Source organism: Aethalodelphis obliquidens, unplaced genomic scaffold (assembly GCF_003676395.1).
Source record: "Aethalodelphis obliquidens isolate GAN/ISIS:26980383/991018 unplaced genomic scaffold, ASM367639v1 scaffold44, whole genome shotgun sequence".
Taxonomy (NCBI): domain Eukaryota; kingdom Metazoa; phylum Chordata; class Mammalia; order Artiodactyla; family Delphinidae; genus Aethalodelphis; species Aethalodelphis obliquidens.
In genome coordinates, this window is record NW_020837988.1 from 12980547 (window position 1) to 12996794 (window position 16248).

At 47.6% G+C, this 16248-nt stretch overlaps 1 protein-coding gene across 9 annotated transcripts in view; it reads right to left on the reverse strand.

Annotated features, from left to right (window-relative positions):
- The window catches only part of QTGAL (queuosine-tRNA galactosyltransferase), a 134253-nt gene that overhangs the window by 86494 nt on the left and 31511 nt on the right, over positions 1 to 16248 (reverse strand). For all 9 annotated transcript variants that reach the window (XR_003427631.1, XR_003427632.1, XR_003427628.1 and 6 more), the window contains exon 4: positions 10865 to 10929. Coding sequence is in view for 3 of the 9 variants with exons in the window: in XM_027081146.1 (XP_026936947.1) it covers positions 10865 to 10929 (65 nt within the window). In the remaining 6 variants the exon portion in view is untranslated. The remainder of the gene's footprint in view (positions 1 to 10864; positions 10930 to 16248) is intronic.

Here is a 16248-nt window from a genome sequence, read left to right on the forward strand (position 1 = left end):
GGGACAGCAAAACGAGCAGTAAGAGTCAGATTCTGCAATGGACAAGATGACCGCTCGGACCTCAGGAACACCATGGATGGAGTACCTGGGACAACACGGTCCAGCACTGACCTACCTGAGAACCAGAACGTGGGAAAATGCAAGTTCTTAGGTGGAGGCCACCCAAGGCCCACACAGCCCACGCTGGCCGCCAAAGAACCACTTCGGAGCTCATTAAAGCTGAGTCTGTCGGGGAGCCCGGGAGTGTGAGTGCCTGCAGCAGCGGGCCCCCAATCTCCGTCTCCAGCAAGCTCTCTCCCTGGCCAGCAGTTTCCGAACCAGTGCTGGGAAGGAGCAGCTGAGCAAACACCCGGGTCATCCCCCTTTCCTAAGCCTTAAAATGAAAGCACTCTGTACAAATAAAAAATATCTCAAAAGCTCACTACTGTCTGAGGCATCATTTTTTTTTTAAAAAATCAAGTTTAGTGGCACTTAGCAAGAGCAGAGCTTTCCAGGCACAACAGGTTATGGTGCTGACGAAAACAAGGGTGTGTGGCCTCGAGGGAGCGTGAGCAGCTACGGTGCCGAGACGTCTCAGGTCTGTCTTCAACTATTTTCTGTCTTTCCTCTGTTCAAGGAAAATCTTTCTGAACATGAGTGTTAAGAATAAGGACTATTTCTTCTTTCAAAGAACCGGAGTAGGGCTTCCCTGGTGGCGCAGTGGTTGAGAGTCCGCCTGCCGATGCGGGGGACACGGGTTCGTGCCCCGGTCCAGGAAGATCCCACATGCCGCGGAGCAGCTGGGCCCGTGAGCCATGGCCGCTGAGCCTGCGCGTCCAGAGCCTGTGCTCTGCAACGGGAGAGGCCACGACAGTGAGAGGCCCGCGTACCGCAAAAAAAAAAAAAAAAGAACAGGAGTAGAAGAGTCTACACACATGGATATTTACCGATTGGCAGCTGCCATCAAGTAAGGGGTCGCCCATTCCTCCACCTCATTAAATTAAGGTCATCACCTGATTCTTGAGCCTCCTTGGGAAGAGCCACCACTAAAATCACATGGCCCTGTTCCTGAGCCAGCTGATACCCTCCAGGCCTTGGGTCTGAAACACAAGCCCATAATTTTTTTCTCGGGAAAGAAAAGGTGGGGGAGAGCAGAAAGGAAAGAGTGGTGTGTTCGGAGAAGGAGAGGCAGGCAGGGCTGGCCATCCTGGCTGCTGCTCCCAGCGTGGCCCCTGCAGGCAACAAACCTCCGGGCTTTCAGGACCGGAAGTCTGCAACACAGCTTCTTAGTGAATCCAGCTAAGAGCACCCTGCCACCTACCAACCCCCCGTACCACACAGCGGCATCAACACACTCAAATTAGTCGATAAAGTCTGTAAAAGAATTTCTACAGAAAACTTTGAATTTCCTGTCAATTATTTATTTTAAGGGAGGGGGAGTGTTCGTTTACCATGTTACACTGTTGAAGACAGAAGGAAAAGTATAACTTTAAAACGTGGCAAAATTGCCTTTGATTTTAAAACAACTGAAGTTCAGCTCAATTCACATATTCACATGAAAACGCACAACCTCCTGCCCACCAGCAGCTATAAGACAGGGGTGAGGACTCAGGGACAACGAGGCTGGCAGGGAGAAGGGACCTGGAGGGTCCCCAGTGCCCCATGCTCTGGTTCCTCCTGGCCTGGTTGCACCTCTCCTGGGGCTTCCAAGCAACTTGTCTCCTGCTTTGGGGGGCAACAGTACTTATCCGCGGAGCTGAAATTTCTAGGTGACACGCCTGGAAAAGCAGCAGCCTCCACCTGTTCCAGACCTGAACGCACAACATCTCTCAACTGTTTTCTAAAGTTGTAGCAGATTATCTCTAGCTGATCCCAATATTCTTTTCTGAATGATCCCATGCTAAAATTGACAGGTCAAACATAAAAATTAGGTGGCCACAGGGAACGATATTCAATACGCTGTGATAAACCATACTGGAAAAGAATATGGAAGAGAATATAAATATGTATAACTGACTCACTTTGCTGTTCAGCAGAAATTAACACAACATTGTAAGTCAACTATACTTTAGAAAAGTTTTAAAAAATTAGGTGGCATGCGATGCAGAGACAGGAGAAACAAACTTCCTCACTCGGCTGGCAACATCTGCATTTAATAAGTTACTGGCCAGTACACCATTCCAAATATAGTGAAAATAACAATATTCAGTAGCCTCGTGGTAACCACCATGCCCTGTGGTCAAATGCTTTGCTCTCAAAAACCCTCAAAGTAAAGTGCGTGGTCTCGTGTTCCACTCCCAGGAGGGACGTGGCGGGAGGCACTCAATCCTCTTCCTGCTGTCTCAACATTCCACCCCCTCCCCACACGCGCAGGGAAGAATTGGAGGGGAAATAGAAATACAAACCGCTAATATCTACATCAGTCAATGCTTCAACTTACCAGCAGTTTGGAAAAAATGTTTAATGGCAAAAGAGGCCGAAATCACTTTTTCAGTCACCTGCAAATCAGTTACTTAAAAGATCCCCCCTTCCCCCTCCCCGGCCCACCACCCAGATTCTGTGCCGGTTCCTTCTCTGATCTCACAGAGAAAAAAAGCCAGACTGCGGTGGGCACGGCATGGGGAGGACTCAGGCCTGACCCAGGCAGGACCCTGCTCTGTCCCACGCTTCCTTTTAGACCCGAAGGTGAACGGGGTCAGGGCAGGGTGTACAAGAGCCAGGAACACGAAGGTCCAGGACAGTCCCTCCTGAGAGCGAGACCTCCCCCCGCGTGTCCAGGTGGCCGAGCAGCTCTCCCAGTTGTCAGGAAGGAGACTCCCCTGGGGCCTGGGCAGGCAGCCTCCTCCATTCCCCCAGCACCGCGTCCTCCACTAGCCCCGACAGCTGGAAGCTGGGAAACTCAAGAGAAAAGCCCAGTGGATTCAACAGATCCCTGCTAGCATGTAGCGCCGTATCTTAGAGAGATCACCCTTCACGTGGATCTTCCTGCAGCCAGCTTAGGAACTGCCGCCGTGCCAGGCTATCTTCCAGGCGGGCACCCCCGTTTCTAACTTAAACACAGACGCCATCGGAGGTGCTGTGCTGCTTCTCTGCACTGTAGCAGAACACTGTTCCAGGACCCAAGACGGACGGCAGGCGTGGGTGGGTGGGACGGCGGGCTCACAGCCTCCATGGCCTCAGTGGAGCACACTTCACGGGACGACAAAACCTACTGGGTATAAATGCCTGCTTGGAGGGAAAAGTGGGGACAGTCCAGGAAGCTGACCCCACCATGAAACGAAGATGACTTTGGCAAATCTAAGTGTGTTGATAACACTCCTGGAACACGGAAGACCCGGGCTGAGCCTCATGGAAGTCTCCTGTCCTGGATGTGGTGAGGGAGGCCCCCGCTGCCCTCTGACAGTCAGCATGGCCTAAGCCACCTTCTGCAGCCAGGCAAGCAGATGCTGTGCTGCTGAGAGAGGGAGTGGGGAGGTGACCACAGTGCTGCAAACACGGGGCCGAGACCTCGTGCTTGATACCCTCCAACAATGAACACGTCGGCCAGCCCAGAGGGCAGCAAAAGGCCACAACTGCACAGGAGCTTGAGGGGAGAGCAGCCAGCAGCCCCAAGACCGAATGCATGCTCCAGGAGCCTACAGGTCCGCAGACACCCTGGGGAGGGCTGGGGTGCCCAGGCGCACAAGGAAGGTCAGCAGATCTGCCGGGAGGACTGGGGAAAGGGGTAGCCAGGCGATTAATTTCTCTTCACCCCTGAGGCTGGGAAAGAACTGGGTTTTGAACAGGTCAGAAACCCAGGACACCTGGAAACAGGTCTCTCCCAGACCCAGCAGAGGCCACCCACCCGTGGATAAAAGGGCTCAGTCCCAGGAGTGGAGACCCCACACCTCCTGGCACGCCTGCTGCCACAGCCCCCGGACGGTGTGGCCTGGCCTCCAAGGGTGCAGAGAGTCATAAACAAACAAAATCAACCATTAATGCGCTTACGAGGACCCAGGACACAGAGCGAAGTGGCAGCTCTCTAGAGCTGCCGGAGGAGAGGACAGAAAAGAGGAGCTCTCAAAGGTGTCCTAGAACACGGAGGAATGGAAAGCATAACATCTAACTTCTAACAGCAATGGCGAAGATGAAAGGGGTGGTCACAGCCCACAGCTGAGTAAATGAACTGGAAGGTCGAACTATAATATTCAAAGTTACAGAGAAACAGAAATCAAAAGGGAAGTGAGCAAACTGTAAGACCCAACATTCAAACACGAGAAGCCAAAAGAAGAAAACAAGCTAAGAGAAGGAAATTAAGAGCCAATATAGAAAAATTCATCTCATCTGAAAAAACCTTGAGTCTGTACTTTGGAAGAGCTCGCCACGTTCCAGAAATGATTCCTGACACACACAGAAAAATTCCCAAATTCCAAGAAGATGGAAAAAATCTTAGAAATCTTTGGTAAAAAAAACATATTTTAAAAACCAATAAGTTCCAACCGACACAGAAAAAGCATGCAACAAAATCCAACACCTGTCCATGATAAAAATTCTCAGCAAGTTAGGAACAGAGGATGACACACAACGTGAAAAGCTACTGCTTCCTCCCAGGTCAGGAGGAAGTGAAGATGTCTGCTCCACGTGCATGGAAGTTCCAGCCAGAGCAATAAGGCAAGAAAGGCAAATAAAAGGCCTCCAGATGAGAGAAGAAGAAATAAAACTGCTCCCATTTGCAGATGATGTGATTGTCCACCTAGAAAATCCTCAGGAATCTAATCTAAAAACCTAGAACCAGTGAGTTCTGCAAGATCAACACATAAAATAATCACATATCTATATACTAACAACGAACATAGAAATTAGAGATATTATGTCCACAAACAACTGCTCCAAAGAAAATGAAGTATGTTGGTGCAAACTTAACAAAATATGTACGTGATCTGTATCCAAAAACCACAAAATGCTGATGAAAGAAATCAAAGACGACATAAGCAAATGCAAAACACATTTTTAGGAAAGGCCACAGACACCCCCTTCTAAGTAGAATTTATTTCCTGATGATGGTGCCCAGATCACACAGCGTGGGTCCTCTGTCTGAAGGCCATAGGCCAGAGCCCCGCAGGCCCTCGTAGGAGGCGCCAGCCCCACTCTGCATGGGTTTCTTCTGGGGCAAATCCCGGTGTCCCTGAGCTTTGTGCTTTGCCTCCTGGGCTTGGAGGGACTGTCTCCGCGGACTTCAACTTCCCACAAGGGGATGGGTGTCGACCTCCTGCTCACCCGAAACACTGCTGACAGACACCTTCTGAGATAATCGGGGTCTTTGTGTGACTTGCTTTCTCTCCAAAACAAATATCCTTGGACACATCTGGGACTAGGAGTGACACTGAGGTCACCCCGGGAGGCCCTTCCAACACTCTGGAAAGGCACTATTGGCCCCCAGGCAGCAGCCTGCAGGACAGCTACTAAGAGCACACTCTCTGAAGGGCTGCACTACAGTGATGGGCTCTGAAAGTCAATCTGTAAACAGACTGAGAAACTCAGAACATCGCTCTCCATGGAAATGACAGCCAACAGGATGGCTGGGTTCCAAGATAAGTATACAGAAGTATCTAATTCAGTCTAACGGAACCATTTAAATTGAACACATAAACCCGAACTCCACTCATTCATTTAACAAGTATCTATTAATACCTACTATTTGCCAAGTTCCAGGTGCTTCAGAAACATCAGTGATAAAACAGGGCCTATTCCCTCCTGTGTGCAGCTGGCATTCTATCAGGGAAGGCAGACAATGACGACAATAAAGAACGCAGTATTGAAGGTGATAAATGCCGTGTGCAGATCTGAAGTGCTGGGGGTGGGAAATCCCAGGCGCAGGCAGGCCCCACCACTGCACAGAGGGGTGAAAGCATCACTGAGAAGCCGGAGGGGATGGTGTGGTGGGTAAGGCAGGTGCATGAGAGAGAGAAAGGGCAGGGCCCGAGGGCGTGGGCTGCAGGAGGTGAAGCGGCCGCTCTCAGGGGAGGCTAGGGAGGCAGCAGCGGCACAGGGCCTGAAGTCACCTGAGCTCTGGCTTTTGCCGTCTCCGTCTGTCTGTTCGCTGCTGTATCCCTTGCACCCGCTGCTGAACCTGGCACATCCAGGTACCGATTTGCTGAATGAATGAACTCCAGTCCCAGGAGCAGCATGGGAGCTGGTCTCCCCTGATGTTGTCACTCCTAGTGAAATGTGTTCTGAATCCAAACACGGGCACCAGACTGCATCCCAGGTGGCTAAGAAGTCAAAATGCAACCTCGATGCCCCAGCAAAGGGGCCTCATGAACCCATTCTTCATGCAGAAATGGTCCATTCTGATGCACCATCTGTGGTTGTGCAGTGCTGGCATCACTCCCGTGCTGAGACAGAACACAGCGGGCACACTCGCACCCAGCCTTCACTGGAGACCACAGCCATCTTCTTCCCACAAGTACACACTCAGGGGCCAAGGCCTGTTCCCCGCAGACCCTGCCACCATCCTCACACCCCGTTCCCAGACGGGGAACGCCTCCTTCGTCAAGTGACCAGAGGGCATCGTCAGGGTTGGGGCAAATCAAAATCACAGGCACCCAAGGAGACAGTGAGGAGAAGGCAGCACCCCTTCTGAGATTTCTGGACAGAGACACTTGGCCCAACACCGTTACTCAGTTTTAAGGGCATTCTACAAAAGTGCCTGGGAATCTTCGAAAACATCAAGATGAAGAAAGTCAGGGAGGTGCTGTGGAATGCTCCAGAGGAGGAGATGAAAGACTCCCAGGTAAAGGCAACATGGGTTCTGGGGCCCTTGGATGAAACGTGAATGAGTTGGGCACTAGTATCAGCCACCTGTCGACGAGACATTCCTGCTCTGGGTCGGAGGAGACATTCTTCTTTACAGGAAACACACACGGAAGTACTCCGGGCTGATGGGTGCAATGCTGGCCTTCAAAACAGAGTTTTTGGTACTATCCCTGCCACTCTTCTCAAAGTTGGAAAAAGGAAAATGGGCAAAAAGATGTAAACACGTGTCACGAAAAGAGGAAACTCACATGGCCAACTGACGTGGAGTGAGGCTGACCACAGCTCGAGATCAGGAGGCACAAATCAAAGCACAGAGGGGCTCCACTCTGCTCCCACCTGCTGGACAAGATTTAAGAGCCTGAGGACACCCAGTGCTGGGGAGGCTCGGGACCCACAATGACCTGCCAGAAGGGATGGACGTCTCCAGCCACATGACAGCAGCACAGCTCCTCTCCCACAGACCAACCCGCTCATCCCCTGAGTCCCGGACGCTCACTTCTGGGTGTGAATACAAGAGGAACTCTCATACGTGTACAACAGGGGGTGCGTGCAAGAACGTCCACAGCAGCTATTCACAAGGGCAAGAGCGTGGAAGCAGCCCGGGTGCCCGTCAGTAGGAGCATATGGGTGAATACACGCAGTGTGTTTGCCCAGTGGAATGTTGTACAGCAGACGAATGAATGAGCTGCAGACAATAGGGAAACAGAATGGAACAGAAAGTCTGGAAATAAACCTACACTGACATGGCCAATTGATTCTCAACAAAGCACGGAGGCAATTCAATTGAGAAAAGAAAGTCTCTTCAACATTGGTGCAACTTAATATTCATATGAAAAAATTAACGCCTGCTTCCTACCCCATGAGACACAGAAATGAACACAAGGTGGATAATGGGTCTAAACATAAAAGTAAGAAAACAAGAGAATAACTCTTTTAGGGCAAGCAGAAACTTCTCAGAAAAAAAAAATTTAACTATAAAAGAGAAAAATCAATAATTTGAACTTCATCAAGACTTTAACTTCTGCTCATCAAAAGACACCATTAAAAAATGAAAAGGCAAGCCACAGACAGGGAGAAAATACTCAAAACACACATCTGACAAAGGACTTGTATCCAGAATACACAACAAACATTCACAACTCACGAATAAGACAAACGACCCATTTTTTAAAAAATAGGCAAAGATTTGGACATCTCACAAAAGAGGATTTATGAATTACCCATAAACCGATGAGAAGGTGCTCAACATCACTAGCCATCAGGGAATGTAAATGAAAACAAAGGAGACGCACTTCACATCTGCTAGAATGGTTGAAACCAAGGCTGACCCATCAATGTTGGGAGAAGGTGGAGGGACACAGAGCGGCCATACTGCACCCGCCAGGTCCCTTCACCTGCAATTCCTCAACTCCGCCCCTCGGTATCTTCCCAAGAGAAAGGGAAACACACACCCACAGAAAGACTTACATCAGGATGTTTATGGCACTTTTATTGAAATAACAGGGGACTTCCCTGGTGGTCTGGTGATTAAGAATCCGCCTTCCAATGCAGGGGAAGCAGGTGCAATCCCTGGTCAGGGAACTAAGATCCCACATGCCGTGGGGCAACCCAAGCCTGCGCGCTCTAGAGCCTGTGTGCCACAACTAGAGAGCCTGCGTGCCACAACTACTGAGCACGCATGCTCTGGAGCCTGTGCGCCACAGCTAGAGAGAGAAGCCCGTGTACCGCAACTAGAGAGCCCGCATGCCTCAACTAAGACCCGATGCAGCCAAATAAACTAATTAAAAATAAAATAAAATAACCCAAACTGGCAACTGCTCGAATGTCGACCAGCAGTAGCACAGAAACTAACCGTGGTAGCTTCACACCACGGGTTAAAGCACAGAGCGACCCACCACCCCTCACAGTCACGGGGGACCACGACGTGGCGTGGAAGCTAAACGCAGGTGCTCACACCATGTGGCTTCACTCACGCTGTCTGGAAGCAGCTCTGGATGACGGAAACATCTTCCGCCCTGACTGGGCTGTTAGTTATAGGTGTGTATAAAAGTGTCAAAACCCTCACATTGCTCACTTTGTACACAGTTTTCACGCTGAAATCTTGCATTTCACTGTATATAAATTTTACCTCAATTTAAAACAACAGGATGAACTATAATGACGTGCAACGACATGGATGGACCTTAACAATTTAAGTTTAAAAAGTTCAAAAATATTATATACAGCCTGGTACTCTTTTTATAAAGTTAAACACAACTGAGAACTTTTAATTGATTTTTCTCAGATTTGCATAGATACCAAAACGCTCAGCAGGGGGTGAGGACAGGGCATCGTGTGGCGGTTGCCAGGAGCAGAAGTCAGCATAACGAGGTCGGAGCCGGGAGCTCACGTTAGCCTCGGACAGCAGGCTCACAGGTGCCGAGCATTATCAAAATAAACATGCAGGCACAGTCACGGACACAGAAGCAAACAACAAGACGGATGCATGGACCAGTGACGAGGAGGCGTCCTGAACCCAGGTTCAGGGTTCATCCAGTTTTGTGCCCCTGAGACCCTGGGACCTAAATTCACAAAGAGGAAAAGAAATCACCATGGAAACTGGAAAACAACGATGATAACTAAAATTTCTGCTCAGAACTTATGGGACACCCCACAGCTGTCATGAGGAGAAAACAACTGCCTTACATTGCACTCCAGAGAAGGGAGGGGCTGCAAGCAAGGAGCTCGGGGTCCAATTTAAGGTCAGAGGTCGAGCACCAGGATGAGCCTGAACACAGCAGAAGAAACAAAACCACGAAGATGGAAAATCAAAGGAACAAAACAAATAAACGTAGAGGAAAATGAGCCCAAAGGGCAGTGGTCAGACAAAAGGAGTGTAGCCGCACCCTGGAGGAGCCCTGCACCCCCAGACCTGGAGCAGCACCTCACCCCCAGACCTGGAGGAGCCCAAGGGAAGACTGCATACAGATAAATGTTCTCAGAGTGCCTTAAAGTCACTAAAAAGAAAATCTATAGTTGAGTATACACTACACATACAATTATGTGTTCTTTTCTCACCCATCATAATCATCTGTCATGTTATTAAAAATTCTTTATGAGCATTACAGTAATTCTCTCATACAGATTGACCACAATTCACTTCACTGTTAATCTACTATCCAGTATGAACTTGTTTCCATTAACTAATTTTCCGTCATTATAAATAACACTAAAGGCTCTTTATACATAAATCATTTTGAGAATTTCAAGGATACCTAGAAGTGAAATTCAGGGTCAAGGGCACAAGCATTTTTTTTTTTTTTTTTTGCGGTACGCGCGCCTCTCACTGTTGTGGCCTCTCCTGTTGCGGAGCACAGGCTCCAGACGCGCAGGCTCAGCAGCCATGGCTCACGGGCCCAGCCGCTACGCGGCATGTGGGATCTTCCCGGACCGGGGCACAAACCCGTGTCCCCTGCATCGGCAGGCAGACTCTCAACCACTGCGCCACCGGGGAAGCCCGGGCACAAGCATTTTTAAAGTTCTTAATACAAAATGCAAAATTATGCTGTCAATGCTACCAGTTCACGTTGCATTTCCAAACACTGAGTATCTACATTTGTAGAGAACTTTGTTAATTTGATTTTTAAAAGTAGTATCTCAGTTAATTTAATTTGTGTTTGATCACAAACAATGTAACATTTTTTAAAGGTCATTGTTTGCATGTCTACCTCTGAGAGTATCAACTCCTGTCCTTTCCTATTCATCTACCACTCATTTTTCTTTGTGTTTTCTCACCAACTTGCATGAGTTACTTCTATTTAAGGTTATTAATCTTTTAAGCATTGTATTTGTCAAGACCTTCCTAGCTTATCTTCACTTTGTTTATATGTTTCTCTGCTGTGCAATTTTGTGTCTATATGTAACCCTATTTATCAAAAATCAGTTCCCTCATTAGGTGCTACAGCAATTAAACAGCAACGACTTATCAACCTTAAAGGCCGATTGTAACGTATTAGAACAATGATTTTCAAGAACCACACTAAAATGTAATACCTCTTAATTATTCAAAACATATAGTCACACGTTTTAAATAAAACAAAGAGTTACTTACCGAATCCAAAAAGCAAAGGTAAGATCCTGAGCTCTGTGCTATGGCTTGATTTTTAGAATATCCGACTGTTTAAAGAAGAAAAGGAAAAGCTCTTTTAGAATTCAATTTTCAATGAATTCTCTTTCATAAAATTCAGTGTGATGCACACAGTAGGAAAGCTAGGAACATTCTGCACCACCAACTAAAAAATCAGGCCTCTTTAGAAGAAACTGATGGAGTAAGTATAATGATAAGAGACAACAGTCCACCCAGTACCAGTGTTAAAGCAGGATGTGCTCACAGGAGGAAAATAAAGTCAGCAAACATTTATCCAGTACAGCACTAAGCTAAACCCTGGGGAATACTTTTAAAAAACAAAATTACAATGTCCCTGAATGGAAGGACTTGAGAAGAACTGGCAGGAACACTTTCTATAAAGTCTCTGTTGATAAAAGTCACGATACGGTTACCCGGCAGTTGGGGCCACATACACACGTGCGATCAGCTGGTAGAAGCTCACTGGACTGGACACTTCGTGGGCAGTTACCTGAACACGTATTTCAGTGATGAGGTACAGGCCCTGTCAGTGTCCACTGTTCCTGCACATACTGGGACCCCCAGCTCTTCCGGGAGGTACAGACCCTACTTCACCAAGACATGATCGGCACAAGAACCCCTCTTGGGATGGAAAATACACCACGCGTATGAAAATACACAAGGAGGATGGACAATCGTGGCCGCACGCGGCGTGGGTGCCCCTTGCACTGCCGAGCACAGGGAGCAGGCACCATGTGGGGACGGCACACGGAGCACAAAGGCAGCAGATTCACCTGCGCACCTGGAAATCAGGGAAGCGGTTTCCCTTGGGGAGGGGGGCTTCTGGGCCGGTGATGTCGCTCTTCATCAGGGTGCTGGCTGCACGGTGTGCTCAGTTTGTGAAAATTAATTGAGCTGTACAAAGATGATAGGTGTACTTTTCTGTATGGATATTATATCTTAAGAAATGTTTTAGAATCCTTGCCTTCAGAGATTAGACCTGAGTTGGAAGGAGAGGTAACCGACAACCTATATTAAATGCCAAATGAACGGTGGGAAGCTCTAGGGAGGCTTATGGAGAGAAGACGAGACCACGGCAGAGGGGGCCAGAGAGATGACGCGAGTTTACATCGAGAGAATGGGGTTCTGAGTGATGAACTGGGCAGTGAGCAGCATGGGGAGGACCGGCAGCTTTCAAGGGTGGGCAGCCAGGATAAGGCTTCCGAATAAGGAACAGAGCGCAGAAATGAACACACAGCAAGCTCGGTCTACATGCTGAGGGCGGGGCAGGTTAGAGGAGGTACTTAGTCCAAAAGAGGGGACCAAGGGGCCTTCGAGGGGCACAATTCCCACCTTCCCTAGAAAGGAAATTCTGGTGCCTGAATCGTATTACAGAGACACTTAGATTTGGTGCCACCGAGGAAAGTCGCACAAAGCAGAACAGGTGTGGGCAGAGTTAAAACAATAAATCCCTCTTACTCAGAGCTGAGACAACCCGAAAAATGTTGGTCCCATGGGACACCAGCAAAGTGTCTGCCCCAGGCCTCACCCCAGGTGCTCCCCAGTTTTCCGCTGTAAGGGGAACAGGGAGAGAAGGCAGGTCCCTCCTGTTACTCAGACACTTTCTGGAACAAACCACACTGCAATCAGAAGTAAGGACCTTGGCCCTCATGCAGGGCGTCAAAGGGTGTGACCTAGAGCAGTGCCTTTGGCTGTTTTCACATGAGGTAGCACCTTAATTTCCAGCATTAATCCTAGAGCTTAGCCAACCCAAACCAGTTAGCAGGACAGTCACAGATTTCAAAGAACCACAGGTATAACAAGCAAGAGAAGGAAACGCACACAAGGGGAGACAGGGGCCTGGCTCCTGACCTATAGCAACTATAGGTAAATCTCCATCATCACCACAAAGCAAGGCAGGCCCAGAGAAAGAGCTCATGGAATCAAAACGAAAAATGGGAAAAGACACGCTGAAATTAACAGGGGCTGTGTTTAAAAAGCGGTTTTATTAGCGTTGGGTTTTAGAAGGGGAAATATCAAACCCAAGAATTTGGGTAATGAAGGAAAATGCATCTACTAAGGAAGCTGAAAGTTTCTCACGATGAATCTTGTGTTTGGCAAAGATAAGGAATTTGCTTTAATATTATTGCCTTGAAAAGTCAAATGTTTGTGCCAGGGCCTGATGTTTGGGGAGGTCTGTCCCTTTGTGAGGGGAGTCGGTTGTCATGGCCACAGCAGGAAAAACTCCCGCCTCGGTGCGATATTAACATTCCTTACTCTTGGAGAGAAGAGGGTGGGATTGTGTTTTATTTCAATTTTAGCAAGTGACCACATTATTAAGAAATGTTTTGCTCTATTATGATATGAAATAATAGTAAATGAATCTTAACCCAATTTAAATACCCAACACTCCTGAAAACAGACACTTTGGATCTACATTATCCAATAGTCGATATAACATTTCCTATTTAAGAAAATATTGTTCTAGGAAAATATGTCCTTTCTGACATAATCCAAATTAACTGTTTTATTATGTGTAACACAGGATTCCCATGAATTCGCTTGCTTTATCCAACTTCAGTGAGACAGCAGAATCATTTCTTCACAATGTTACAACTTACTTTTTTATTATTTATAGAATACATACAAATACGATATGGCTCAAGTTATATCTACTCTTTAAAAAGTGTTTTATGAATGATAAAACTTGCTTTTAAAGTGGAGATTAGACAAGCAATCGCAAGTCATCAAAATGCCTTTAAATTACTTCTGTTCAACTATGGAAGATGCGAAACATCTTAATTAAAGAATATTTTGAAAGGTTGCTCACAGTAGTTTCAAAAACCACCATTTGTTTACACACATTTCAGAAGCAGGTTGAAATGGATGTCGCACAATAACTGACGTATAAAAAATTTTCTATTTCTAACAGACTAAAGATAATGAAAACAAGAAATAATTCGGGGGAAGATACTAAAAATATGCATGAGATGGAGGAGGAGGAAGACAATAACAGAACAGCTGCTAAGACTTCTCAAGGGCCCACCGTGTGTGGCCTCCTCTGGAACCCGGCACACATCAGCTTGTCTTACGCCCTCCCGACACCCACACGGGCACCTACTGCTACAGCCTGTTCACAAAAAAGGAAACGGAGGCGCGGGGTGGGTGCAGTGGACCCAACCCCGCAGCGGCTCCAGAGCCCCCTCGCTCGAGCACCTGCCCCGTCGCCCATCCTCGGCACCTCAGAGGCTGCACCAGAAGGCAGGACCGTGTGCTGCCCTCACCTACCACAAGGCACCTCTGCGTGGGGTCACTGTGCGATGTCAGAGAACACGGTCTTTCCACAGGAACCTTCTAAAATAGCAGGGAAAAGGCTTTCTTCTTTTAAAAGACCAAGATTTTAAAATTATTTCTGATTTAACAATTTTTTCTAAACTATTTTAGACAATTTTCTGCTTTCCTAAGTAGAGTGCACTGGCTGCTGTTGTGAGGAACGCAAGGCAGGGCAGGGGAGCACTTTCTGGGAGAGAAGTCTCTGCTTCGTTCTCTGAAGCCCAACTATTTCTTAGCCCATTTTCACCAACATCCACCCTCTACTTGCCCCCCTTCCAAAAAAAAAAAATGCTGGCAGGAAGCTGCAAAAGGTAAAGTGAAGGGCACCTGCCCTGGCTGCCCTCAGTGGAAGGAGATGCACTTAAGCCCCTCGTGGAGAAGCACACTATCTTACTTGAGAGCCAGTGTTCAGAGATGCTTAAATCTGTTTGAGGGCGGGCCCCAGAGAGCTCGATCCCAGCTGTGCCATCGAGGGGGGCAGTGTGAACTCTGAATAAATCAGGACTCAGGCGAGACCCACGTGAGCTTGCAAGGTGCACAAGCAAGAATCAGCAAGTGAGATCCACTGAGTCCCCCGACCACCCAACACCAGCAGAAAAGAGCAGAGAGAAAGCGGGAAGATGAGAAGGGGTCTTGGAGGACAAGAGGCATCTAGAAAGAGTAGAACTGCCTCTCCCGCTCACACCTCTCCCCTGAGAGCTACCTTGAATGCTTCAATCCTATGCCACACCCTACTGACCCACCCACCCACCTGGAAAGGATCTGAGTAGCTGCGAGCCTTTGTTTTGGCAAGTCACCCGCTGGGTTCGAACAGGATCTCATAGCCGAGCTAACACCCCCCCTGGATCTCATCTGAGGGGTATTCCAGAGGGATCCCAAACCTTCAGCTGTGTCGGGAGCTACAAGGTTCCCTTAAGACCAAGCTCACTACGGAGGTGAAGCTACACCATTCCTGAGGATTTTAAAGGAGTGGTTCTCAACCCTGGATGCGCTTCAGTATGTTTTGGGAAGCTTTTACAACACGCATGCCATGGTTGCACCCCAGACCGATTACACGAGAACATCTTAGGGTAGGACTCAGGCATCAGGACTCTTAAAGCCTCTCCAGGCAATTCTAACATGCTACCAAAGTTGAGGACTACTTTTTAAAGAAAGACATGACTCCTAAAGCCTATAGGAACCTGTCCACCAGCCTATCATCTGCCCTACCTCTACCTTCAACCCCACCAGCCACAGTCTCAGCATCTGTCCTGCCTCCACTTTCAGCTCTAGCAATGTGTGCAGGCATATTGTTTTCAAGTCTTATATGAAAACTGTAAAGTCAAACTACTGGAAGCACACTAGATTACAATTAAAGCTAAAAATGCAAAGCGAACCATTTTTACAGAAACAGAGGATGAATGAAGAAACAACCACAACTTGGCCCAGCATCATGAAATTTCAAAACTCAAAACATAAAGAGAAAAATCTTAGACACTTTCAGAAAAGATGCCTTTAAAATAACAAGAATCAGACTTACATAAGATTTCTTACTAGAATCAGGGGATACCAGAAGATAATGAAGCAACTCCTCCAAAATTCTAAGGAAAATTATTTTGCACCTAGAATTCTATACCCAGACAAACTGCCAATTGAGTATAAGTACAAAATAAAGACATTTTTAGACATGTAAATACTCTAAATATTTTACCATCCACATACTGGATATGAAAAAATTATTTGAAGAAGTACTTAAGAGAAATTAAAAAGGAACACAATTAAAAAGAAAATTAGGGGCTTCCCTGGTGGCGCAGTGGTTGAAAGTCCGCCTGCCGATGCAGAGGACACAGGTTCGTGCCCCGGTCCGGGAAGATCCCACATGCCACGGAGCCGCTAGGCCCGTGAGCCATGGCCGCTGAGCCTGCGCGTCCGGAGCCTGTGCTCCACAACGGGAGAGGCCACAACAGTGAGAGGCCTGAGTATCGCAAAAAAAAAAAAAGAAAAGAAAAGAAAATTAAATAAAATAAAAAGAGAAGTAAAAAAAAAAAAAAAAAAAC